Source organism: Leucoraja erinacea, chromosome 2 (assembly GCF_028641065.1).
Source record: "Leucoraja erinacea ecotype New England chromosome 2, Leri_hhj_1, whole genome shotgun sequence".
Taxonomy (NCBI): Eukaryota; Metazoa; Chordata; class Chondrichthyes; order Rajiformes; family Rajidae; genus Leucoraja; species Leucoraja erinaceus.
In genome coordinates, this window is record NC_073378.1 from 6,695,296 (window position 1) to 6,719,506 (window position 24,211).

The window sequence follows — 24,211 nt, forward strand, 5'->3', positions numbered from 1 at the left end:
CATCTATGAAGCAAAGGAAATAGGCAATGATTCGGGCCGAAACCCGAAACGTTGCCCATTTCCTTCGCTCCATAGATGCTGCTGCACCCGTTGAGTTTCTCCAGCATTTTTGTGTACCTTCGATTTTCCAGCATCTGCAGTTCCTTCTTAAACATATCATCAGTAATACTAGGTTCATAAGTTCATAGGTGATAGGAGCAGAATTAGGCCATTCAGTCCATCAAGTCTGCTCCGCCATTCAATCATGGCTGATCAACCTCTCCCTCCTGACTCCATTCTCTTGCCTTCTCCCCATAACTCCTGTACTAATGAAGAACCTATCAATCTCTGCCTTAAAAATATCCATGGACTTGGCCTCCACAGCCTCCTGTGGCATTGAATTTCACTATGGAATTGAGTTCCAATAGGTAATGGAATAGTGCAAGCCAAAATGTTTCTGGTTGGGGCCCTTCTTCAGACAGGCTCGGTCCCAATGGTGAGCTCGGATTAGAATCCTCAATAGGCCATCAGAGAAGAGGTTGTTTTTGAAGGAAAATATGACTGGATGAAGGGAAACAAATCTAAGCACAAGAATGGCAAATCCACAATCAAAGCATTTCCAGGCAGGGAACCAGACTGATTCCTGGGATGTCAGGACTTTCATATGAAGAAAGACTGGATAGACTGGGCTTGTACTCGCTAGAATTTAGAAGATTGAGGGGGTATCTTATAGAAACGTACACAATTCTTAAGGGGTTGGACAGGCTTGATGCAGGAAGATTATTCCCGATGTTGGAGAAGTCGAGAACTAGGGGACACAGTTTAAGGATAAGAGGGAAGTCTTTTAGGTCCGAGATTTGAGTATAGGAGCAGGGAGGTTCTACTGCAGTTGTACAGGGTCTTGGTGAGACCACACCTGGAGTATTGCGTACAGTTTTGGTCTCCAAATCTGAGGATAGACATTATTGCCATAGAGGGAGTGCAGAGAAGGTTCACCAGACTGATTCCTGGGATGTCAGGACTGTCTTATGAAGAAAGACTGATAGACTTGGTTTATACTCTCTAGAATTTAGGAGATTGAGAGGGGATCTTATAGAAACTTACAAAATTCTTAAGGGGTTGGACAGGCTAGATGCAGGAAGATTGCTCCCGATGTTGGGGAAGTCCAGGACAAGGGGTCACAGCTTAAGGATAAGGGGGAAATCCTTTAAATCCGAGATGAGAAGAACTTTTTTCGCACAGAGAGTGGTGAATCTCTGGAACTCTCTGCCACAGAGGGTAGTTGAGGCCAGTTCATTGGCTATATTTAAGAGGGAGTTAGATGTGGCCCTTGTGGCTGAGGGGATCAGGGGGTATGGAGAGAAGGCAGGTACGGGATACTGAGTTGGATGATCGGCCATGATCATATTGAATGGCGGTGCAGGCTCGAAGGGCCGAATGGCCTACTCCTGCACCTAATTTCATGTTTCTATGTTTCTATGACTCTTGTGGCTAATGGGATCAGGGGGTATGGAGAGAAGGCAGGGATGGGATACTGAGTTGGATGATCAGCCATGATCATATTGAATGGCGGTGCAGGCTCGAAGGGCCGATTGGCCTACTCCTGCACCTAATTTATATGTTTCTATGTTTCTATGACTCTTGTGGCTAATGGGATCAGGGGGTATGGAGAGAAGGCAGGGATGGGATACTGAGTTGGATGATCAGCCATGATCATATTGAATGGCGGTGCAGGCTCGAAGGGCCGAATGGCCTACTCCTGCACCTATTTTATGTTTCTAAAATGTAGGGGAGTTCATAAGGTGATGACATATGCAGAGATACAGGTCCCAAATTGAATAATTAGGTCACATTTAAGGCAATGCAGAAGAGTTAGAATTGACCCAAGAATTGGTTGGTTCATGTTCTGGTACTGGATCATCTTTTTCCCTTCTGGCTTTGTCTACACAGGCAATTTGTCTTCCTTTTATCCAATTCACAAATTTCTGAAAGAGTGGGAACACTGCTCCCATGCAAACAACAGACACGTCTATTAAAAAGAACAGTGGAATGTATGGCAGGGGATCAAGATGTGTAACGCACAGGGCCAAATGGCCTTTTCCTGTTCCAGACTCTTAAAGTTCTTACAGTCCCAATGTGAAATCACATAAGCAGTACAATAATTGGGTCAAAGGCAACTCTATTTCCTCAGTGTATCATTCACGGTAATTATCTTGGCCTGCAGACAGCTCGCCAAAGCTCGTAACCAATAACAAAAGTTAAATTCCTACAGTTTCTGAGCAAATACTGCATACCTTCATCTACTAAAAGTTTGGAACAAGCATTGTACATTTTACATTCTCAGCATACGTCAAAGCACACTGCAACAGCTACAATTTACACTTTAATTAGCACCGCTAATGAAGTAAGATTTTGACATCGTAAATTCATAAAGCACAGGAGCATAATTGGGCCATTCGTCCCATCAAATTTACTCCACCATTCAATCTGTGTTTCCCTCTCAACCCCATTCTCTTGCCATCTCCCCATAACCCGTGACACCCTCACTAATCAACTCCAGCTTAAAAATACCCAAATGGCCTCCACAGCCATCAGTGGCAATGAATTCTACAGATTTACCACCATTGACTAAATAAAATCCCTCCACATTTCCTCACTAAAGGCCCATCATTTTATTCTGAGGCTGTGCCCTCTGGTCCTAGACTCTCTCACTATTGGAAACTTCCTCTCCTCATCCACTATATGCTGGCCTTTCACTATTTGGTAAGTTTCGATGAGGTTCCCCCCTCATCTTTCTGAATTTCAGCGAGTACAGGCCCAGATCCATGAAACGCTTATCATATGTTAACCCTATCATCCCTAGGATCATTCTCATAAACCTCCTCTTGGATCACACCCGACTAGTAATTCTTGAAAGATCACCACTAATACTTCCACAATCTCTAAAGCTACCTCTTTCAGAACCATGGCGTGCTGTCCATCTGGCCCAGGTGACTTATCCACCCTCAGACCTTTTAACTTCCCAAGCACCTTCTCCTTCGTAAATGTTTTGAGAGTTAGAAAAGTGGAATTCAGGACAGATAATATAATCCTGACTGTAAATAGTTGAGTTTTATGAGGCTATCCAAACAAATTCAGATAACACTATACATGAATACAATCAAGTTCATCTCAAATACAATAAATAGAGCAAAGGGGAAGATAGTGTGCAGAATATAGCTTTCAGTGTTGTATATAATTACAGGTAAAAAAAGACTAAAAAGAACAGAGCAATTGTAACGGATGATAGTAGATCTTTCTCTGGGAAAAACTTACAAAGAGCTGATGTGGAAAGGGTCAGCAGCGTGAAGTTCCTAGGACTCCACCTGTCAGATGACCTGATGTCTACAACCAACACCACAGCACTGGTCAAGAGAGCCCAGCAGCGACTACACCCTCTCCGAAGACTACGTAAAGCAGGTCTCCCCACTACACACCTACGAACTTTTTATAGGGGGACAATCGAGAGCACATTAACCTACGGCATCACTTCCTGGTTCGGGAGCTGCAAGGCGTACGAACGGCACCAACTAGACAGGATTGTGAAGACCGCCAGCAGGATTATTGGTGCTCCACTCCCTTTCCTGCTGGACATATACAGGAAGAGATGTATCAGCAGAGCCATCTCCATCATCAAAGACCCCTACCACCCATCGCATCACATATTCTCCATCCTGCCATCTGGGAAGAGGTACAGGAGCATTAGCTGCAAAACCAGCAGGATGCTCCTCAGCTTCTTCCCGCAGGCTATAAGACTGATAAACGGACTTTGCCCCCCGCCAAAGTATCGCGCACCAACCACCAACCTGGACACACTGCAGCAGAGCCACTGTCGTGCCGCTGCCGATCGGAACGCCTGTTGATGTTTAGTAGAGTGTTAATTTGTTCATGATATATGTATTTTTATTTCTATTTATTTTTAATGCACACTGAATGGACACTGGTTGAGCAACGTTTTTTTGTTTCCTCTGGGTATGTGAATACTCAGGAAACGACAATAAAGATATACAATACAATACAATACCACTCTGGTGCCATCTTAGTAAATGAGGTTTTTAAAAGGTCTTAGGTTGGTGAAGAGGAAAGAAGTGCAGTTTGGTACCACAGGTGTGATAAGGAGATATATGGTAGATGATGGAAGTTGCCTGGGGAAGCACTGGAATAATCAAGCCTAAAGGTAACAAAGGTTCAAGCATGGAAAGGTTCAAACAGCAGACGAGCTGAAACAGGGACTTGCTGTCAAAGTTAAAGTGCACGAGAACAATCTGTTGCAGGTATGTTTTTGCTTGCAGTACAATTAATAAGATCGGAACCCAATGATAATTGTTAAATCATTGCACTGTCAAACTGGGGCAGCAGCATCAGGTGAGCACTAGGGTAATGTCAGTAGATGACCATGCAGATGGATAATAAAGGACAGGCAAGGAGAAAGATGGGGTGGCAAACATTATCATTAGATCATGATGTACCAGGAATAGTTAACACTGTCAAAACTGCATCAGAATGTCACACTTCTTAAATTAGGATTATCATTTAAGAATTAAAATCCAAACATCGTATTGGGAAAATGGCGAGATTGTATTGGGAGATATCAGCATACTCAAGGACTCTGGGTGTGAAAGGGGAGGTTGGATGTGAGAGAATACTTTGAAGGAGCAATGAGTCTTATGCGATTGAAGAGAGGGTTAGTGTCAACAATGGGTTGTCACTGCAGGAGAGGGAAACATTTCATTGTCCAATGCATTTCGTTGTCTCTGTACTGTACACTGACAATGACAATTAAAATTGAATCTGAATCTGAATTTGAATCTGAATCTGAAAGGTTAGCAAAGTTAGCTAGCACTGGGCTCAGAAAAATAAGTTGGTTGGTATAGAATGTTATTGGGCATAACCTAGTGAGATGACTCATGGACTAGATGAGATCAGAGCGAGCAGGATAAAAATCCTGTAAGAGGCTATCAACACGGGGGGTAGGACAAAAAGTGAGACGGTGTAGTTCATAAGCAGCAGAGGCAAAAGTCATCTATCTTTTTGATAACTCTTTGCAGGACGGGTTTAAAAGTCTATAGAGCAGAAAGAGACCAGGGTAAACCTTCTATTCCAAGAAAACCTTCAATTGGCACTCAGCTTTAGTAATGGAGAGCAAGATACCACAATGCTTAAAATAGTCCAACCAAATCTGGCTAGTGATGATTAAACCAAAGTCCCATCAAAGATGTTCAACTTCTGTCTTATATCCACTGGAATTTAGAAGGATGAGAGGGCATCTTATAGAAACACATAACAGTAAGGGATTGGACACGCTAGATGCAGGAAAAATGTTCCTGATGTTGGGGGAGTCCAGAGCCAGGGTTCACCGTTTAAGAATAACGGGTTGGCCATTTAGGACTGAGATGAGGAAAAGCTTTTACACTCAGAGAGTTGTGAAACTGTGGAATTCTCTGCCACCGAAGGCAGTGGATGCCAATTCATTGGATGCATTCAAGAGAGAGTTAGGTTTTGTTCTTAGGGCTAAGGGAATCAAGGAATGTGGAGAGAAAGCGGGTATGGGGTACTGATTCTGGATGATCAGCCATGAATGAGCTTCCAGTGGAAGTGGTGGCGGCAGGTTCGTTGGTATCATTTAAAAATAAATTGGATAGGCATATGGATGAGAAGGGAATGGAGGGTTATGGTATGAGTGCAGGCAGGTGGGACTAAGGGAATAAAGTTGTTCGGCACGGACTTGTAGGGCCGAGATGGCCTGTTTCCATGCTGTAATTGTTATATGGTTATATGGTTATATGAATGGCGGTGCTGGCTCGAAGGGCCGAATGGCCTACTCCTGCACTTTCCATATCTTGTGTACTTCAGCGGAAACATGAGGTACAGGGAATAACCAGCATGGCCATGCAGTGCCTTCAACGTTTTTGAAGTGCAAGTCCCCAAACATTGACGTGCAGTTCAATGGAGACAGTGATGGCTAGAGGTATGTAGGAAGAGCAGTCATGTTGGAAGAGCAGCAGCCAATTTGCACGTAGCAAGATTGCAAAAACAAGATAAGGGGTCAGATTAACTGTTTTGAAATGATGTCAGCGGAGATGCTAAATATTGGTCAGGAATTCCTTCAGCTGGGGAGGAACACACTGTGCAGGAAGAATTTTAAGCAATAGTCCAACTGGGATTTGGAACAGGCCAGGGGACAGAGAGGGCCAAAAGTAAAGGAAACTTTGTTTGATGGGGAACAATTCCAAGAATATTGGAAAAATATTCTGGGAAATTTAGAAAATTCTGGAAATTCCTGGAATTTCTGGAGCCGCCTTAATTTATCTTCCTTGAAACTATTTTGATTGAAGTGCTCACAGTGATTAAGATATGCACATGTGCGGGCACATGAAATCCGTTTACCTTGGCATTGTGTCCAGCACAGACATTGTGGACCAAAGGACCTGTTCCTACGCTGTTCTATACGTGAGAGGGAACTGCAGATGCTGGTTTATGCTGAAGCCAGGCACAAAAGGCAGCATCTCTGGAGAACATGGATAGGTGATGTTTCAGAGTGTTGGGAGTAACAAGAAGGGTCTCGACCTGAAACGTCACCTATTCCTTTTCCCCAGAGATGCTGCTTGACCTGTTGAGTTACTCCAGCATTTTGTGTCTGTACTAGTCTACGCTCTATGTAAATGATTTCTGGTTCAGATAGCAGTGCTAAACATGAACAGTTCAAGTTCAAGTGAGTTTATTATCATGTGTCCCTGATAGGACAATGAAATTCTTGCTTTGCTTCAGCACAACAGAACATAGTAGGCATTTACTACAAAACAGATCAGTGTGTCCATGTACCATAATATAAATATATACACACATGATAAAGTCCAAATAACAAATAATGGGTTATTAATGTTCAGAGTTTTGTCCGAGCCAAGTTTAATAGCCTGGTGGCTGTGGGGAAGTAGCTATTCCTGAACCTGGTCGTTGCAGCCTTCAGGCTCCGTATGAACAATGATCATCATAGAATCAAAGTCAAATGTAACAAAAACAGACCACTCATTCCATCGATTCTTGCTGATGATGAAGCACCTATCTGCAGTCATCCAGCACTGAATCCCACTTTATTCTTTCCACATTGCCATCAACTCCCTCCAGATCCTACCACTCATCCACATATTTAGGACAACTTACAGCATCCAATCTATCTACCAGTTCACAAGACTTTGGGACGCCAGAGGAAACAGGAACACCTAGAGGAAACCTACATGGTTCATGGCAGAACATGCAAACTTCACAATGTCAACTTTGAAAGTGCAGATTGAAGCCAGGTTGACTGGGGATGTCAGGCAGCAGCTCTGCTAGCTGTGCCACAATACTGCCCACTAAGTTCAGTTCTCGGTGAACGAGCTACAGTTTAACTGCCAACATGGCATCCTGACTGAAAACAGCTTGTAACAAACCCCTGGTCCTGCAAAGGTTTGCTCATATGGATACCCCAATACCATAGCTATGTATTTAATAAAACAAAACTCTTTTTAAATAATACTAGAACCATTCCAAGGTGAAGATGTTTGTAACGTATCACTGACTGGACATTCTGTTGCTAATTATTTCACTCTTACAGCTTTCAGTATCTTGCACATCTTTCATTTAGGAAAACTGAACCCGAATCTGTGTCCCCTTAAAGTTGCCTATAGATCGACACGCAGTTAAACATTTGAAATCTATTGCAATGGGCTATTGTATTTCTTAATCTGCTAATAGTTATTAAAGACTCATAGTTATCATTGTCTGTGGATCAATAAAAAGCAAACATTCCTGACCAGATCCATGGAGATATTTGGATATTTGCAGCCAAGGGCAACAGGAGGAAAGGCACTGTTTGCATACCCATGGCACGCCTGCAGGATCTGGCTTCAGTTCCTATCTCTATGAGCCAGAAACTGCAGCCAAAAAACCCCATTGAAGCCATTTCCATTGGAATTACACAAAAACGTGCATTTCTTCCCAATGTAATTGTGTAAATGATATCAAGGGATCATTAAAGTAAATTAAATCTGACTTACAATGAGAGTCCTTTGGGTCGTTTCAAGGAAGAAGCAGATTTACTCTTGTACTTTTCTGAACCTGAACTTTACTTTCCTCATGAGATGAGAATTTTTTTTTCACCCAGAGAGTTGTAAATCTGTGGAATTCACTGCCACAGAAAGGCAGTGGAGGCCTATTCAATAGATGCTTTCAAGAGAGTTAGATTTAGTTCCGAGGGCTGACAAAATCAAGGGATATGGGGAAAAAGCAGAAACGGGGTACTGATTTTGGATGATCAGCCATGATCATATTGGCTGGCTCGAGGGGCCGAATGGCCTACTCCTGGACCTATTTTCTATGTTTCTATGAATCACTCGCTGCTGAAACATAAGAAAAGCAGCAGCCCTATTAAAGAGTAACCATTTGCCATAAATGGCAAGAGTCAAGAGTGTTTAATATCTTTTATATCATGCATTTGTGAATTCCTTTTTATTATTAAAAGGTCCTAAAGCTTTCCATGATTCTGTAAGTGGGGAAAGCATGATGCCAACAATGGGGTACATTAGCACAGGCAAGTTTTATAGACCTTGTTGAAGGACAAAGGAGGTAGAGAAGTTAATGAAAGACTTCCATCACTCGAGACCCAAGGTACGCTTGAGCAAAGAGAATTTGTGTCAGGCCAGAGGTAAAAAAATGGATAGAAACATAGAAACATAGAAATTAGGTGCAGGAGTAGGCCATTCGGCCCTTCGAGCCTGCACCGCCATTCAATATGATCATGGCTGATCATCCAACTCAGTATCCTGTACCTGCCTTCTCTCCATACCCTCTGACCCCCGTAGCCACAAGGGCCACATCTAACTCCCTCTTAAATATAGCCAATGAACTGGCCTCAACTACCCTCTGTGGCAGAGAGTTCCAGAGATTCACCACTCTCTGTGTGAAAAAAAGTTCTTCTCATCTCGGTTTTAAAGGATTTCCCCCTTATCCTTAAGCTGTGACTCCTTGTCCTAGACTTCCCCAACATCGGGAGCAATCTTCCTGCATCTAGCCTGTCCAACCCCTTAAGAATTTTGTACGTTTCTATAAGATCCCCTCTCAATCTCCTAAATTCTAGAGAGTATAAACCAAGTCTATCCAGTCTTTCTTCATAAGACAGTCCTGACATCCCAGGAATCAGTCTGGTGAACCTTCTCTGCACTCCTTCTATGGCAATAATGTCCTTCCTCAGATTTGGAGACCAAAACTGTACACAATACTCCAGGTGTGGTCTCACCAAGACCATGTACAACTGCAGTAGAACCTCCCTGCTCCTATACTCAAATCCTTTTGCTATGAAAGCTAACATACCATTCGCTTTCTTCACTGCCTGCTGCACCTGCATGCCTACTTTCAATGACTGGTGTACCATGACACCCAGGTCTCGCTGCATCTCCCCTTTTCCTAGTCGGCCACCATTTAGATAATAGTCTGCTTTCCTGTTTTTGCCACCAAAATGGATAACCTCACATTTATCCACATTATACTGCATCTGCCAAACATTTGCCCACTCACCCAGCCTATCCAAGATGAGCATGGATCTCTCAGGATTGTGGAATTGGAGGAGGTGTAGACCTGGTCCAATATTCCCACTGTCCACATGTCAACCACGTGGCCCGATAGCGCATCGGAGTACCCATCAGAGCTGATTTGATCTGGTGGCCATCGGCTGGGGATGTTCAGTACAGACTAGGGACAGATCCCAAGATAATTTTTGTTAATCTTGTCACTTCAGTTTTGCTTGGCAATATGGTAGCTGGAGTAATTGCCTCTGTTATGCAGACATGCCATGTTTGGTGATGGCACTTTGTGAAAAGAAAACATAGCAATATTTTATTCATTCATCATTAAATTTGAGGATTCCATCTAAATGTAAACCTGAAATTAATTTAGTAATCCAAATATGTTTCTATTTAAAAGGAAATAATCTTCGATGCAATATTAATTGTAATTTTCTTGACAGCAGCAGAAGGGGTGGCACTGTAGTGTAGCAGTAGAGTTGCTGCCTTATAACGCCAGAGACCTGGGTTCGATCCTGACTACGGGTGCTGTCTGTATGGAGTTTGTACGCGCTCCCTGTGGCCCCATGGGTTTTCTCCGGGTGCGTCGACCCCTTGTTCTGGACTTCCCCAACATCGCCAAATAAAGCCTATGTCTTTATTCTTACTACCAAAATGCATGACTCCACACTTTGTTACATTATATTCCATCTGCCTGTTGCTGTGATGAAGTATTTGGGAAGCAGAAAACATGAATAGATCCCAGGTCTTCATTTAAAAACAAAACGTAATTTATTTATCCACGGGTTCGGTGAATGAATAAACTCAAGAGGAGCAGCAGTGAGGAGATCGCCTTACTCAGCTCGAAGTTGCAAGCTTATATTAACTTTAATGATACTGAATGGACTGGCAATAGCACACCATCCAGAATCCACAAGATCAACTGGAATCATTTAACTCCGTGACAGTCTGAAGTTACTATGAAAAGCACGCTTCAAATCCTAAACGAACAGATTGAAATCATTTACTCTGCCAGAGATATTTAAGAGAATAGTGGATACCTGGAAGTGATTATCAGGTTATAATCTCACTGAAGAAGGGTCAAACAACATGTTTTAAAAAAAAGACAGAACCATGAAATTCAGAGATGAAATTTGAGCCGATTAATTGTTGCCAGATACAACTTTTTCTTACATACGGACAATTTATTCCTGTTACTCAGATTGGGATAGCCTTGGCTCACTTTAGTGAGGAAATAAACTTTTCCTTGGAACTTGAACATTAACTCTCAAATGCTAAGCAGAACCAGGCGGCTCACAGATTTATCACAAAGATTTCCGTCGCCAATTTGCCCCCTTCTGCAAACTTGGCGCAACTTGTTTACACAGATCATAAAAATACCCGTTTTTTGTACCGTTGAGAAATCAGAGAGACAGGATCCACAAAGCTGATTCAGTGGCCTCCTCCCAGAAAATATCAATGGAAAAGAACAGTCTGAAGTCAGGTCTCGACCTGAAATGTCACCTATACCTTTTCACCAGAGATGCTGCCTGACCCGCTGAGTTACACCAGCATTTTGTGTCTATCTTCAATGGAAAAGACCAGGCAGGCTTTGAAATGAGATGCCAATTAGCTGTTGCCTTCTTGGTTCGAAAACAGCTGAAACCTATTTCACTATCAAAGAAACAAGATTTTAAAGATCACAATACAAGGGTAATTTGAGACGTGATGCATGGAAAGTGTAAAAGGAATGGGTGTCCCTGGACTATTGCTTCCCAAGCTTTCCACTCCTAGGCATTCACCTCATTTCAGCTCTACTGACAATTGCAAAGGGCATGCTATTTATCTTGCACCAAATAGTGACTATTTAATCCTGTATCTGTACACTGTGGACAGCTTGACTGTAATCATGTATAATCTTCTCGTTGACTGGATAGCAGCACACATCAAAAAAGCTTTTTGCTGTGCCTCGGTATACGTGATAATAACTAAATAAAAAAATGATCGAGGTGACTAGGATTATTCAAAAATAGAACAGACTGGTAAGAGACAAGTGATTACAAAGAAGGTTTTCACAAATTCCCTGAAACACCAAGTGTCACACAAAACAGAATTTAGTCTACCTGAAATCAGGTTTGTGCCATGCAACAGATATCAAAGGTGTAGCTGAGATAGTTAAACATCATATTTGTGAAGAAAGGTCTCGACCCGAAACGTCACCCATTCCAATTCTCTCCAGAGATGCTGCCTGTCCTGCTGAGTTACTCTAGCATTTAGTGTCTCCATATTTCCAAGCCTGTTGATGACAGAAAACTAGTTTGGATTGAAAGTATGAAGGGGAATGGAAAGAAATTTAATTTAAAGGCAAGCTAAATGGAAGGGCAAAAATGCAGCAGATGGAAGCAATGTGGAAAAAACACGTGGTTGGCCACTTCAGTGTAGATAACAGAAAAGCGGAATTAGCTTCAAATATAACATAGAAGAGTATTGCACCATAATAGACCCTTGAGCATACAATGTCAATGCCAAGCATGATGCTAAGATAAGAAACATAGAAACATAGAAATTAGGTGCAGGAGTAGGCCATTCGGCCCTTCGAGCCTGCACCGCCATTCAATATGATCATGGCTGATCATCCAACTCAGTATCCCGTACCTGCCTTCTCTCCATACCCCCTGATCCCCTTAGCCACAAGGGCCACATCTAACTCCCTCTTAAATATAGCCAATGAATTGGCCTCAACTACCCTCTGTGGCAGAGAGTTCCAGAGATTCACCACTCTCTGTGTGAAAAAAAGTTCTTCTCATCTCGGTTTTAAAGGATTTCCCCCCTATCCTTAAGCTGTGACCCCTTGTCCTGGACTTCCCTAACATCGGGAACAATCTTCCTGCATCTAGCCTGTCCAACCCCTTAAGAATTTTGTAAGTTTCTGTAAGATCCACTCTCAATCTCCTAAATTCTAGAGAGTATAAACCAAGTCTATCCAGTCTTTCCTCATAAGACAGTCCTGACATCCCAGGAATCAGTCTGGTGAACCGTCTCTGCACTCTCTCTATGGCAATAATGTCCTTCCTCAGATTTGGAGACCAAAACTGTACGCAATACTCCAGGTGTGGTCTCACCAAGACCCTGTACAACTGCAATGCAACTGATAATAAACATCTCATCTGCCTGTACATGATCCATAAACCTCCATTCCCTGCATATCCACTTGCCTTTCCAATACCAATAGATTTTTGGACGTTACGGGATATGGACATGGAGTCGCGTCTTATCTTCAGCCATTATCTCCGTAACCGTGGAGTCAGTTAGCCTACTCCTGATCCTGATTCTAATTCCTATGTTATCAGGGGCGGATTAACCATTACGCAGACTAAGCACGTGCTTAGGGCACCAGGGCCAAAGGGGGCACCACAAAGTTGGGAAAAAGGTGAAAAGACAAAAAAAACATATGAAGATTTGTAAAAAAAAAAAAAAAATGATAAAACTAGTGCAAATTGATCATAATGTTCTGTTTCTTGATCATGGTGCACCCTAGGGTTATCTTCCCAGCTGTACCACAAGGTCAACAACTAAAATGGACTGGGTCAGTGTGGAAAGGAGGGGGGCACCAAGATTTGTCAGTGCTTAGGGCACCAGTAAGCCTTAATCCGCCCCTGTATGTTATGATTATATTTATGAGTTATTTTCTGCCCTTGCACCGTGTTACTTTGGCAAAATTAAATCAACATGAATATAATTCCTCATGGCCTTCATAGCCAGTTAAAAACCTAGAAATATTATCAAAACCACTTTATTCCGTGCCTGCAGAAAGAACTTTCCCCCAATAACCAGACTCGCATCGTATAATTTCATCAAGAATTATAAAATACTAAAAATCTATTTATTTATTTATTTAATTCTTTATTTCGAACAGAATAAAAGAATAAAAAGCAAGTGTGAAACAACATACAAAAAACAAAAAACAAGAATATGTATAAAATAACATAAACAATATCTATAAATAAATGAAATCGTATGTGTCCGAAAAGGAGCAGGAAGAAGCCAAAGCTTATTAATTCCCACCCGTTATTCAACTGCTTGTAATTATCTTGTACAAATTTAGCAGCTATATGTACACCATATGTACACCAGCCACTATATGTACACCAAATTATTTACATTTATGCATTAATCAAATATTTCAAAGCCATACAAAAAAAGAGAGAAAAAAAGAAGAAAAAAAAAGAAAAAAATCCTCATATACAATACAGTATGTTAGTCATATATACACACCATCACACTATAATCACCCTTCCCAATACAATCAGTATAACAAATATCCCACTCACAACCACCTATCCTCATCCCAGTATCCTTTTAAAACATGCTGGAAATCTGAAATAAAAACAGAAAATTCCTGAAAGATTCAGTGTGTCAGGCAGAAACTCTGGAGGAAGAGAGAGTTGATATTTCGGATTGATGACTGCTCAACAAAATAACCGCAAATTAGAAAGCAAACAGCATTTAATGTACAAGACAGGGAGGAGTGCAGAGAAATAAGGGAATGTGTGTGAGTGGGTGATGAAGAGAGACTTAATGATTTTAGTAGTGGTGGTGCCACCGAGAGAAGTTGGTAAAGGCTTGTTAATCACAGCTGATCTGCCGTTAGGGAGATGTAAATAGAGGGGATGAACAAGAACCATGTGTATAAGAGGGAACTGCAGATGCTGGAGAATCGAAGGTTACACAGAAAAGCTGGAGAAACTCAGCGGGTGCAGCAGCATCTATGGAGCGAAGGAAATAGGCAACGTTTCGGGCCGAAACCCTTCTTCAGACTGATCGGGGGTGGGGGTGGGTGGGGACAAGAAAGGGAAAAGGAGGAGTAGCCAGAAGGCTGGGGGGTGGGAGGAGACAGCAGGGGAGCTGAGGAAGGGGAGGAGACAGCAAGGACTAACAGAATTGGGAGAATTCGATGTTCATGCCCCGGGGGTGTAGACTCCCCAAACGGAATATGAGGTGCTGTTCCTCCAATTTCCGGTGCTGCTCGCTGTGGCCATGGAGGAGACCCAGGACAGAGAGGTCGGAGGCGGAGTGGGAGGGGGAGTTGAAGTGCTGAGCCACCGGGAGGTCAGCTTGGTTATTGCGGACCGAGCGGAGGTGTTTGGCGAAACGATCGCCCAACCTCCGCTTGGTCTCACCAATATAGATCTGCTGGCATCTAGAGCAGCGGACGCAATAGATGAGGTTGGAAGAGATGCAGGTAAACCAGAACCATGTGTATATGTGCATATGACAATGTCCTCGGCCCGACCTAACGTATAATGTATCTTTAATGCAAGTTTTCCACTCACTTGTGTAGGAAGGATCTGCAGATGCTGGTTTAAACTGAAGACAGACACAAAAAGCTAGAGTAACTCAGCGGGTCAGGCAGCATCCCTAGAGAGGAGGAATGGGTGACATTTCAGGTCAAGGCCATTCTTCAGACTGAAGAATGGTCACCCATTCCTTCTCTCCAGAGATGCTGCCTGTAACTGCCCGCTGAGTTACTCCAGCTTTTTGTGTCTTTCTTCGGTTTAAACCAGCATCTGCAGTTCCTTCCTACACAAGTGAGTAGAAAACTTGCATTAAAGATATATTATACATTAGATCGGGCCGAGTACATTGTCATATGCACATATACACATGGTTCTTATTTTGCCATATCGTTCACCACGTTTTGGAAATCATCTACAATGTACATTTCTCATGGGGGCATGTGGTAAGTCATTTTCTCATGGGGGCATGTGGCGAGTGTTGGATTTTGTTTAGCTTGCCTGAACAGCTCATTATTGAATTTATAAGCCAGCTTCCAAAATATTAATTGCTGAAGTAGGAATCAATCATCCATTTTATGTTGTATAAAAAGGAAATCAACATGTCATCAACTGCACAAGAAATATTACAATGGTTGCCCACACTCCATTTTCAATTAGCAAAATGCAGTAAAGACAGAAACATGTTGACCTCATTAAGAAAGTGATTCAATGTTTAATTTTGATTCATGGAATGTGGGTATCAGTGATAAGACCAACAGTGTAGTCCATCCCTAACACAAAATTCTTAAGGGGTTCGACAGACTAGATGCAGGGAGATTGTTCCCAATGTTGGGGAAGTCCAGGACAAGGGGTCACAGTTTAAGGATAAAGGGGAAGTCTTTTAGGACCGAGATGAGAAAAACATTTTTCACACAGTGAGTGGTGAATCTCTGGAATTCTCTGCCACAGAATGTAGTTGCGGCCAGTTTATTGGCTATATTTAAGAGGGAGTTAGATGTGGCCGTTGTGGCTAAAGGGATCAGGGGGTATGGAGAGAAGGCAGGGATGGGATACTGAGTTGGATGATCAGCCATGATCATATTGAATGGCGGTGCAGGCTCGAAGGGCCGAATGGCCTACTCCTGCACCTATTTTCTATGTTTCTATGCCTTGAAACTGAGTTATTGCTAGATCACATAGAAACATAGAAACATAGACATTAGGTGCAGGAGTAGGCCATTCGGCCCTTCGAGCCTGCACCGCCATTCAATATGATCATGGCTGATCATCCAACTCAGTATCCCGTACCTGCCTTCTCTCCATACCCCCTGATCCCCTTACCCACAAGGGCCACATCTAACTCCCTCTTAAATATAGCCAATGAACTGGCCTCGACTACCCTCTGTGGCAGAGAGTTCCAGAGATTCACCACTCTCTGTGTGAAAAAAGTTCTTCTCATCTCGGTTTTAACGGATTTCGCCCTTATCCTTAAGCTGTGACCCCTTGTCCTGGACTTCCCCAACATCGGGAGCAATCTTCCTGCATCTAGCCTGTCCAACCCCTTAAGAATTTTGTAAGTTTCTATAAGATCCCCTCTCAATCTCCTAAATTCTAGAGAGTATAAACCAAGTCTATCACATCATAGACCATTCAAGAGTCAATCACATTGCTTGAGATCTGGTGCCCCATTTAAACCTGAAGCAGAGAGCATGGTAGAATTGATTCCCTGAACAACAGTGAATCGGATGTCAGTTTTCACCATTCCTAAAAATTAGCCTTCATTCCAGAGTTGTATCCGCTCATTTTCTTTCACCTTTTCCACGGCCAAGTGGACTGTTTGATGCTCCACCTTTCCTTGATCATCGTTGCTGGCTAAGATTTCTACCTTTCCAAACCTCTAGTTTCCCTCTCCCCCTGACTCTCAGTCTGAAGAAGGGTCTCGACCCAAATCATCACCTGTTCCTTTTCTCCGGAGGTGCTGCCTGACCCAGAGTTAGTCCAACATTTTGAGCTTATCTTCATTCCAGAGTTACTTAATTAAAGTTACATTCCAGCAAGGTGGGAAAACAGACGTGTATCAAGTCTGACAGTCCAGTAAATGTCCAGCACACAAAAAGGCTTCTGTAGAAGGGACCTGTAACCATGTCTCATATCCATGCTCTCCAGAGATCAAAGCGTCACTCCAGCACTTTGTCCCTTTTTTTGTAAACCAGCATCTGCTGTTCCTTATAAGTACATTACAAAAAGGGCCTATTTGGTTTGAGCAATGCCTGCTTAGCGGAGAAAGCAGCCAATGCAAGAATGTTTTTAGCATTACCTCAGCAGTTTGTAATGCATACTACAGATTAGTTTTCAAAATTCCTATCTGACCTCATCCCTCACCATTGATATTAAATGCTGGGTTGTAAAAGGAGCCTAAAGCTTCTACGGACCCAAGGGACTTTATTTGCAGACACAATTTGATAACTGTTTTCAGTAAACAAGCAGTTCCAACCAACAGCAGTTTTATTCAGCCATGCCTGTGCCACTTGGAGGTGACATATTTAGACTCACATAATTATCCCTTTCAAATCCTAAAGCAGCCGCTGATTTATTTAATTAGAACTAACCTTTAGAATTCTTAATTCTTCACACACTAGTGAAGGAAATGTAGATAATGGCCACGGTGCTGTTGGCCGCTCGAAATCACATTTCACAATGCATGTGTACATGAACGGAACAAAACCACCCAGCTGAAATAGTCTTGTGGACCAATGTAAAAGAAAAGCAACTTTGAACAAGTGAAAGGAAAAGAGTAAAGAAAACCAGGGGCAACGTTGGTGAGTGATATACGAGTGCCTCTCACTGAACAGGCCTATATATGAGCTACCAACAACTAGAGGGCAGTCCTGAGCTACTACCTACTTCATTGGAGACCCTTGGACTATCGTTGTTCGGACTTTACCTTGCACTAAACTTTATTCATGTTATTCCTTTTATCTTGTAACTGTGCATTGTAATCAACGGCTCAATTGTAATCATGTATTGTGTTTCTGCTGACTGGTTAGCACTCAACAAAAACGTTTCACTGTACCTAGGTACGTGACAATAAACTAAACTAAAACAAATTTTGCATCCAACGCAGAGTGCTGGAGCAACTTCAGAGTGAAGAAGGGTCCCGGCCCCAAACGTTGCCTATCCATGTCCTCCAGAGATGCTGCCGGTCCCACTCAGTTACTCCAGCACTATGTTCTACACAGGATTTCTGCATCTGCAACTCTTTAAATCTCCGATTTATATTTTGTTTGGGTGACCATTCTATATAATCAGCTGTAGTACTTCATGTCAACTAGAACGGACGCCATCGAGAGTGCGCTTTCCCAATCGCTCTTAAAAGCTTATCAGCCATGGGGCTCCAGCTATAAAAACTGAAAACTGATTACATGCAGTATTTTAACAAGCCTCACGCTTGTCATCAACTTATTTTGATAAGTAGGTACATTCCTTTTATCCCTCCTTTTTTTCTTCTTTTTTTTACTTTTATATATCTTCAGTTTTCTTTTTCTCTCTTTCTTTTTCTTTGGCTTTCTCCTTACCTCTTTTTCGAGTTTTACGTTTCTAAGGGTCTCTCTTGATCACTTATTCACGCACTCACTATCCTATCTAATTCTCTTTCCTCTCATCTTTTTAAAAGTTTAAAATATGAAGTGGTACAGGAAATGTATTATGTTATTTTTGGCTTATAGCACTGTAATGTACACCACTTCTAATAAATGAATTAAAAAAAAACCCCAACTCATTTTGATATTGCTAAAACATTATTTCTGGTTTTAAGTAATTTCTCAGCGGGAGAGACCGCTTCCCGGAGCTCCCGCAACGCGACTTCTCCAGCCCGTGTAGCGGGGTTGGGACGACCCGGACCGGGACCGTACATCACCTGGCGCGGCTTCATGGCCGTGGGACTCGCCATCGCCCGTGGGGGTTCCAACCTTGTACTTTTAGACCGGGAGCGGGGCCGTAAATCGCCCCGCGCGGCCTAAAATGGCCGTGGGACTTATCATCACCCGCCTGGGGCTTGGACATCGGGAGAGAAATTGAGAGCAGGGGAGAGAAAAGACTTTGCCTTCCATCACAGTGGGTTCACTGTGATGGATGTTTGTGTGGATTTAATTGTGTGTATGTCTGTAGGACATTGTCTTTGTTTGTATGGCTGTGGAAACGACATTTTGTTTGAGTCTCACTGGGGCTCAAATGACAATAAATTTGTATTGTATTGTATTCTCTCTGTTTCACTCATCTGATTAACAAGGTATGCTCTCCCCCAACTCACACACAGGCCTTTTCCACCATCTGCCATAGCTCCCATGTTCTGAGATGCAAGGCAGTAGGTAATTAGCTCTGTCCCAGGCCTGCCAATACTGGTCAGATGTAGAAGCTGACAGAGTTAAGCAATTCACTCTCAGATTTTCTGTTTATCTGCAAGTAGCAGCCTGCATTGGCAAGGTTCAGGACAGTCAGAATTATCGTGTTCTATTGCTTCAATGACCATACAGCATATGCTGAGCCTATGCATATGACCAGAGTCACACAGCATAGAATCAGGCCCTTCGGCCCAACTTGCCATGCTGACCAAGATGCCCCATCTACAAATGTTCCACCTGCCCACCTTTGGCAGTCAAGAAAGCGAATGGTATGTTAGCATTCATAGCAAAAGGATTTGAGTATAGGAGCAGGGAGGTTCTACTGCAGTTGTACAGGGTCTTGGTGAGACCACACCTGGAGTATAGCGTACAGTTTTGGTCTCCTAATCTGAGGAAGGACATTCTTGCCATAGAGGGAGTACAGAGAAGGTTCACCAGACTGATTCCTGGGATGTCAGGACTTTCATATGAAGAAAGACTGGATAGACTCGGTTTGTACTCGCTAGAATTTAAAAGATTGAGGGAGGGATCTTATAGAAACTTACAAAATTCTTAAGGGGTTGGACAGGCTAGATGCAGAAAGATTGTTCCCGATGTTGGGGAAGTCCAGAACAAGGGGTCATAGTTTAAGGATAAGGGGGAAATCTTTTAGGACCGAGATGAGGAAAACATTTTTCACACAGAGTGGTGAATCTGTGGAATTCTCTGCCGCAGAAGGTAGTTGAGGCTAGTTCATTGGCTATATTTAAGAGGGAGTTAGATGTGGCCCTTGTGGCTAAAGGGATCGGGGGTATGGAGAGAAGGCAGGAACAGGATACTGAGTTGGATGATCAGCCATGATCATATTGAATGGCGGTGCAGGCTCGAAGGGCCGAATGGCCTACTCCTGCACCTATTTTCTATGTTTCTATATCCAGGCTACCCACGGCCACTTTCAAGTTAAGGGAAAGGTGTGCACTATTCTGTATGCCTCCAATGACTTTGTAACAGGCCCTTTGGCCCACTGAGGCCGGGGCGACCTGCAATCGCCCACACACTAATCCTCCATGCACAAAATGGAGTAAAAACACAAACTGCCTGCAGGTTGTACTCCCACTGAACAATTGCAAAAAGTGTTGCAAAAAAAAATTAAAAAATTGCCAAAATAGCAATTTCTTGTGCAAAAATGAGTGGATTATTTTAATCCGGGTTCAAAGCAAACCCACATTTCACTGCACCCCAGGTGGGGGTTTAAGAGATATGCATGCTGCCCTGATGTTATTTGTATGTGACTCTCCGAATACAGCCTCAAGAACAAAGGTTCTGCAAAGTTGGCAGCAGGAGACAAAACAGGAACAGGAGATTTTAAAATAACATCAGCAATCACGGCTACTTTACTGAAGGCTCCACTGTGAACAGTAAAAACTGGCAGCTAGAATCACAAGACCGCACATAGATATATGAAACTGTCGGGGTGGATTAGGGAAATGCATGGGAAAACCAAAGGGGCATTGCTACTTTTCTCATTGGGCTGGTTTACAATCACACTATGTCTCTCCCCCTCAGATCCCACTTGAATGCAGGCGGCATTCAGCTCTGCTTCTCTCAGTTGCTTCACTTGTTCCAATTTGTCAAACTGATTGCCAAACATCCACTGTCCCCCCACTAAACACAGCAAAGATAAAAGCTGTTGCCTGTTGTCCCAGCTACCAACTCCATCCCTTTTCCTGGCAACAGTTGGAAGTTAAAAGGAGCTTGTTTGCAATCAGTGTCTACTTTGATCACCAAGTTTCTTGGACCATGCACACTCTTCATGGCAATTCCACTTCCACTCCAGAGGCTGCACCTTCACATGCCTTGGTCCTTAGCTCTAAAATTACCTCTGAAAACTCCTTCGCCTCATTCTGCACCTTCAAGTTGCTCCTTAAATATCACCTGCGGTCAAACTTTAGGTCAGCTGTCCAAAATAGCTTCATGCATTTCAAATGTCTTTCGTTTTGTCAGATAAGTCTTGTAAAACTTTGAACATTTAAATTATTCTAAAATCCACTTTACAAATGCAAACGTATACAAATGTAAAATCTCTCTGCCTTTACATCACACTGGTAAACTCCCCCAGCCCCAAAACTTAATCCAACTTGCCACACTCCATCTTGTAAATGGCTTTGAAATAGTTTTGCTAAAGCATTGATCCTGTGTCCTGATTCTTTACAGTCCATCAACCACCACCCCACCACAAAACGTTAATCTTTACGAATTATAGATCCACATAGATTATGAATGCAGTTGGGGTGGATTATGAAGGTTCCCGACCCAAATGACACCCATCCTTTTTCTCCAGAAATGCAGTCTGGAGAATACTGAGTTACTCCAGCACTTTGTGTCTATCTAGGATGGATTATAGATCTGTACAGATTATGTATGGGTGAAGGTGGTGGGGAAAAAACATAGCTGTGGGGTAAAGGACACATGTCGGCTCGGCTCTCTGGAGAACATGGATAAGTGATAGAAACATAGAAATAGAAATTAGGTGCAGGAGTAGGCCATTCGGCCCTTCGAGCCTGCACCGCCATTCAATATGATCACGGCTGATCATCCAACTCAGTATCCCGTACCTGCCTTCTCTCCATACCCCCTGATCCCTTTAGCCACAAGGGCCACATCTAACTCCCTCTTAAATATAGCCAATGAACTGGCCTCGACTACCCTCTGTGGCAGAGAGTTCCAGAGATTCACCACTCTGTGTGAAAAAAAGTTCTTCTCATCTCGGTTTTAAAGGATTTTCCCCTTATCCTTAAGCTGTGACCCCTTGTCCTGGACTTCCCCAACATCGGGAACAATCTTCCTGCATCTAGCCTGTCCAACCCCTTAAGAATTTTGTAAGTTTCTATAAGATTCCCGCTCAATCTCCTAAATTCTAGAGAGTATAAACCAAGTCTATCCAGTCTTTCTTCATAAGACAGTCCTGACATCCCAGGAATCAGTCTGGTGAACCTTCTCTGCACTCCCTCTATGACAATAATGTCCTTCCTCAGATTTGGAGATGTTTAGGGTGGCCTCACAGTTTAAGGATAAGGGGGAAATCTTTTAGGACCGAGATGAGAAAAGCATTTTTCACACAGAGAATGGTGAATCTGTGGAATTCTCTGCCGCAGAAGGTAGTTGAGGCCAGTTCATTGGCTATATTTAAGAGTGAGTTAGATGTGGCCCTTGTGGCTAAGGGGATCAGGGGGTATGGAGAGAAGGCGGGTACGGGATACTGAGTTGGATGATCAGCCATGATCATATTGAATGGCGGTGCAGGCTCGAAGGGCCGAATGGCCGACTCCTGCACCCATCTTCTATGTTTCTATGAACCTTTCTTCAGACATTTTAACTGTGGGCCTGTTCATTACAAGCTCAATATTGACAAACGTGCACATGCAAAGCCAAAAACCAGAGTACCAAGAAGCTTAACTGGACTACCTATGTAACTAATGAGGTGCCGGGGTGGATGGTAGTGTGATGACAAGGCATGGCGATGTCTTAATGACGTTCCTACGCCTTTCTACTGCCAATTTGTACTTTGTACTTGGTGAGCGGCATGATGGCGCAGCGATAGTGTTGCTGCCTTACAGCGCTTGTGACCCGGGTTCGATCCCGACTACGGGTGCTGTCTGTATGGAGTTTGTACGTTCTCCTCGTGACCCCATGGGTTTTCTCCACAATCTTCGGTTTTCCTCCCACACCACAAAGACATACAGGTATGTAGGTAAATTGACACGGTGTAAAGTGTAAAATTGTCCCTAATGCGTGTAGGATAGTGTTAATGTGCGGGGATCGCTGGTTGGTGCCGGCTCGGTGGCCAAAGGGCCTGTTTACTAAACTAAACTACTGGGCACACGTTAGGTGTGAAATGGATTAATCTCCACTTGATTTGGATGAGTGCAGCTTTAACAACTCTCAAAGAGCTTCTCAACACCCGAAGCAAAGCAGCTTCCTTGCAAGGCATTTTACCCACTGCCATAAAACATTCATTCCATATACCACCACCAGCACACAGTGGCTGCAGTGTGTCTAGCTTACGAAATGCATTTCAGCTACTCGCTCAAGGCAATTTCCCATGCCCATAACCTCAAATCCCAAGAGGACTAAAGGTAGCAGGCACATGAAAATACTGCCGTCTGTCTACAGGGTCCTTCATCTGGAACTTCTCCCCGTAAATGCACTGCGGAAATACCTTCAGTAGATGACACTGTGTGGTTTAAGAGCACAGCTCAAACGCATTTGTGGATAGGCAATAAAAAGATGGCTTCACCAATGACATTCACAATCCAAATGCACATAAAGGAAACTACAAACAAGGAACTGCAAGTGCTGGTTTACACAAAAGAACACAAAGTGCTGGAGTATCTCAGCAGGTCAAGCTGGGCAGCAGCGGATCAGCAGCAGCATGCCAGGAGAGCATGGATAGGTGACGTTTCCGGTCGGGCTGTTCCCCCAAAGTGTCCAGCCTGAAACGTCACCCATCCACGTTCTCCAGAGATGCTGCCTGTGAGATTTCATGACACCTGACCCGCTGAGTTACTCCAGGGCTTTGTGTCCTTTTACACAGAAATTAAATCAGTTTTAAGCTTTTGGATTTTTACCAATTTTAATAAATAAAGCTCATTTGATACTCCTTTGGATGCGTTGAATGCATCTTGCTCACGGCACAAAGTACATACCTTCATCAACATTCAACTTCTGATGAACCTGGGCTCAGAAAAAAACGTTTTCTCCACACTATCCAGAGACATTTCTGAGGTGCTTTACAAATGAACTTTTGTTTGTTACCTATTTCATTCAACACAATTCCAGGCTGCGCTGCATTTTTCACTTACCCTCTAGGGGGCACTGGTCATCCAGGAACTGGCCACTTTTCAGTTCTCCATTCAGAAGTTCCTGCAGAGAGAGAGAGAAATCACATTTTACAGACAAGTAACAGATGTGGGAGAATAGGAAAGAATCGCAGTCAATGAGT

General features: G+C 43.1%; 1 protein-coding gene across 1 annotated transcript in view; it reads right to left on the minus strand.

The window, feature by feature from the left end:
* Positions 1-24,211, minus strand: part of nkd2b (NKD inhibitor of WNT signaling pathway 2b) — a 170,833-nt gene that overhangs the window by 20,886 nt on the left and 125,736 nt on the right. Inside the window, exon 4 of the mRNA XM_055651305.1 lies at positions 24,072-24,132. Within this exon, the coding sequence (XP_055507280.1) occupies positions 24,072-24,132 (61 nt within the window). The remainder of the gene's footprint in view (positions 1-24,071; positions 24,133-24,211) is intronic.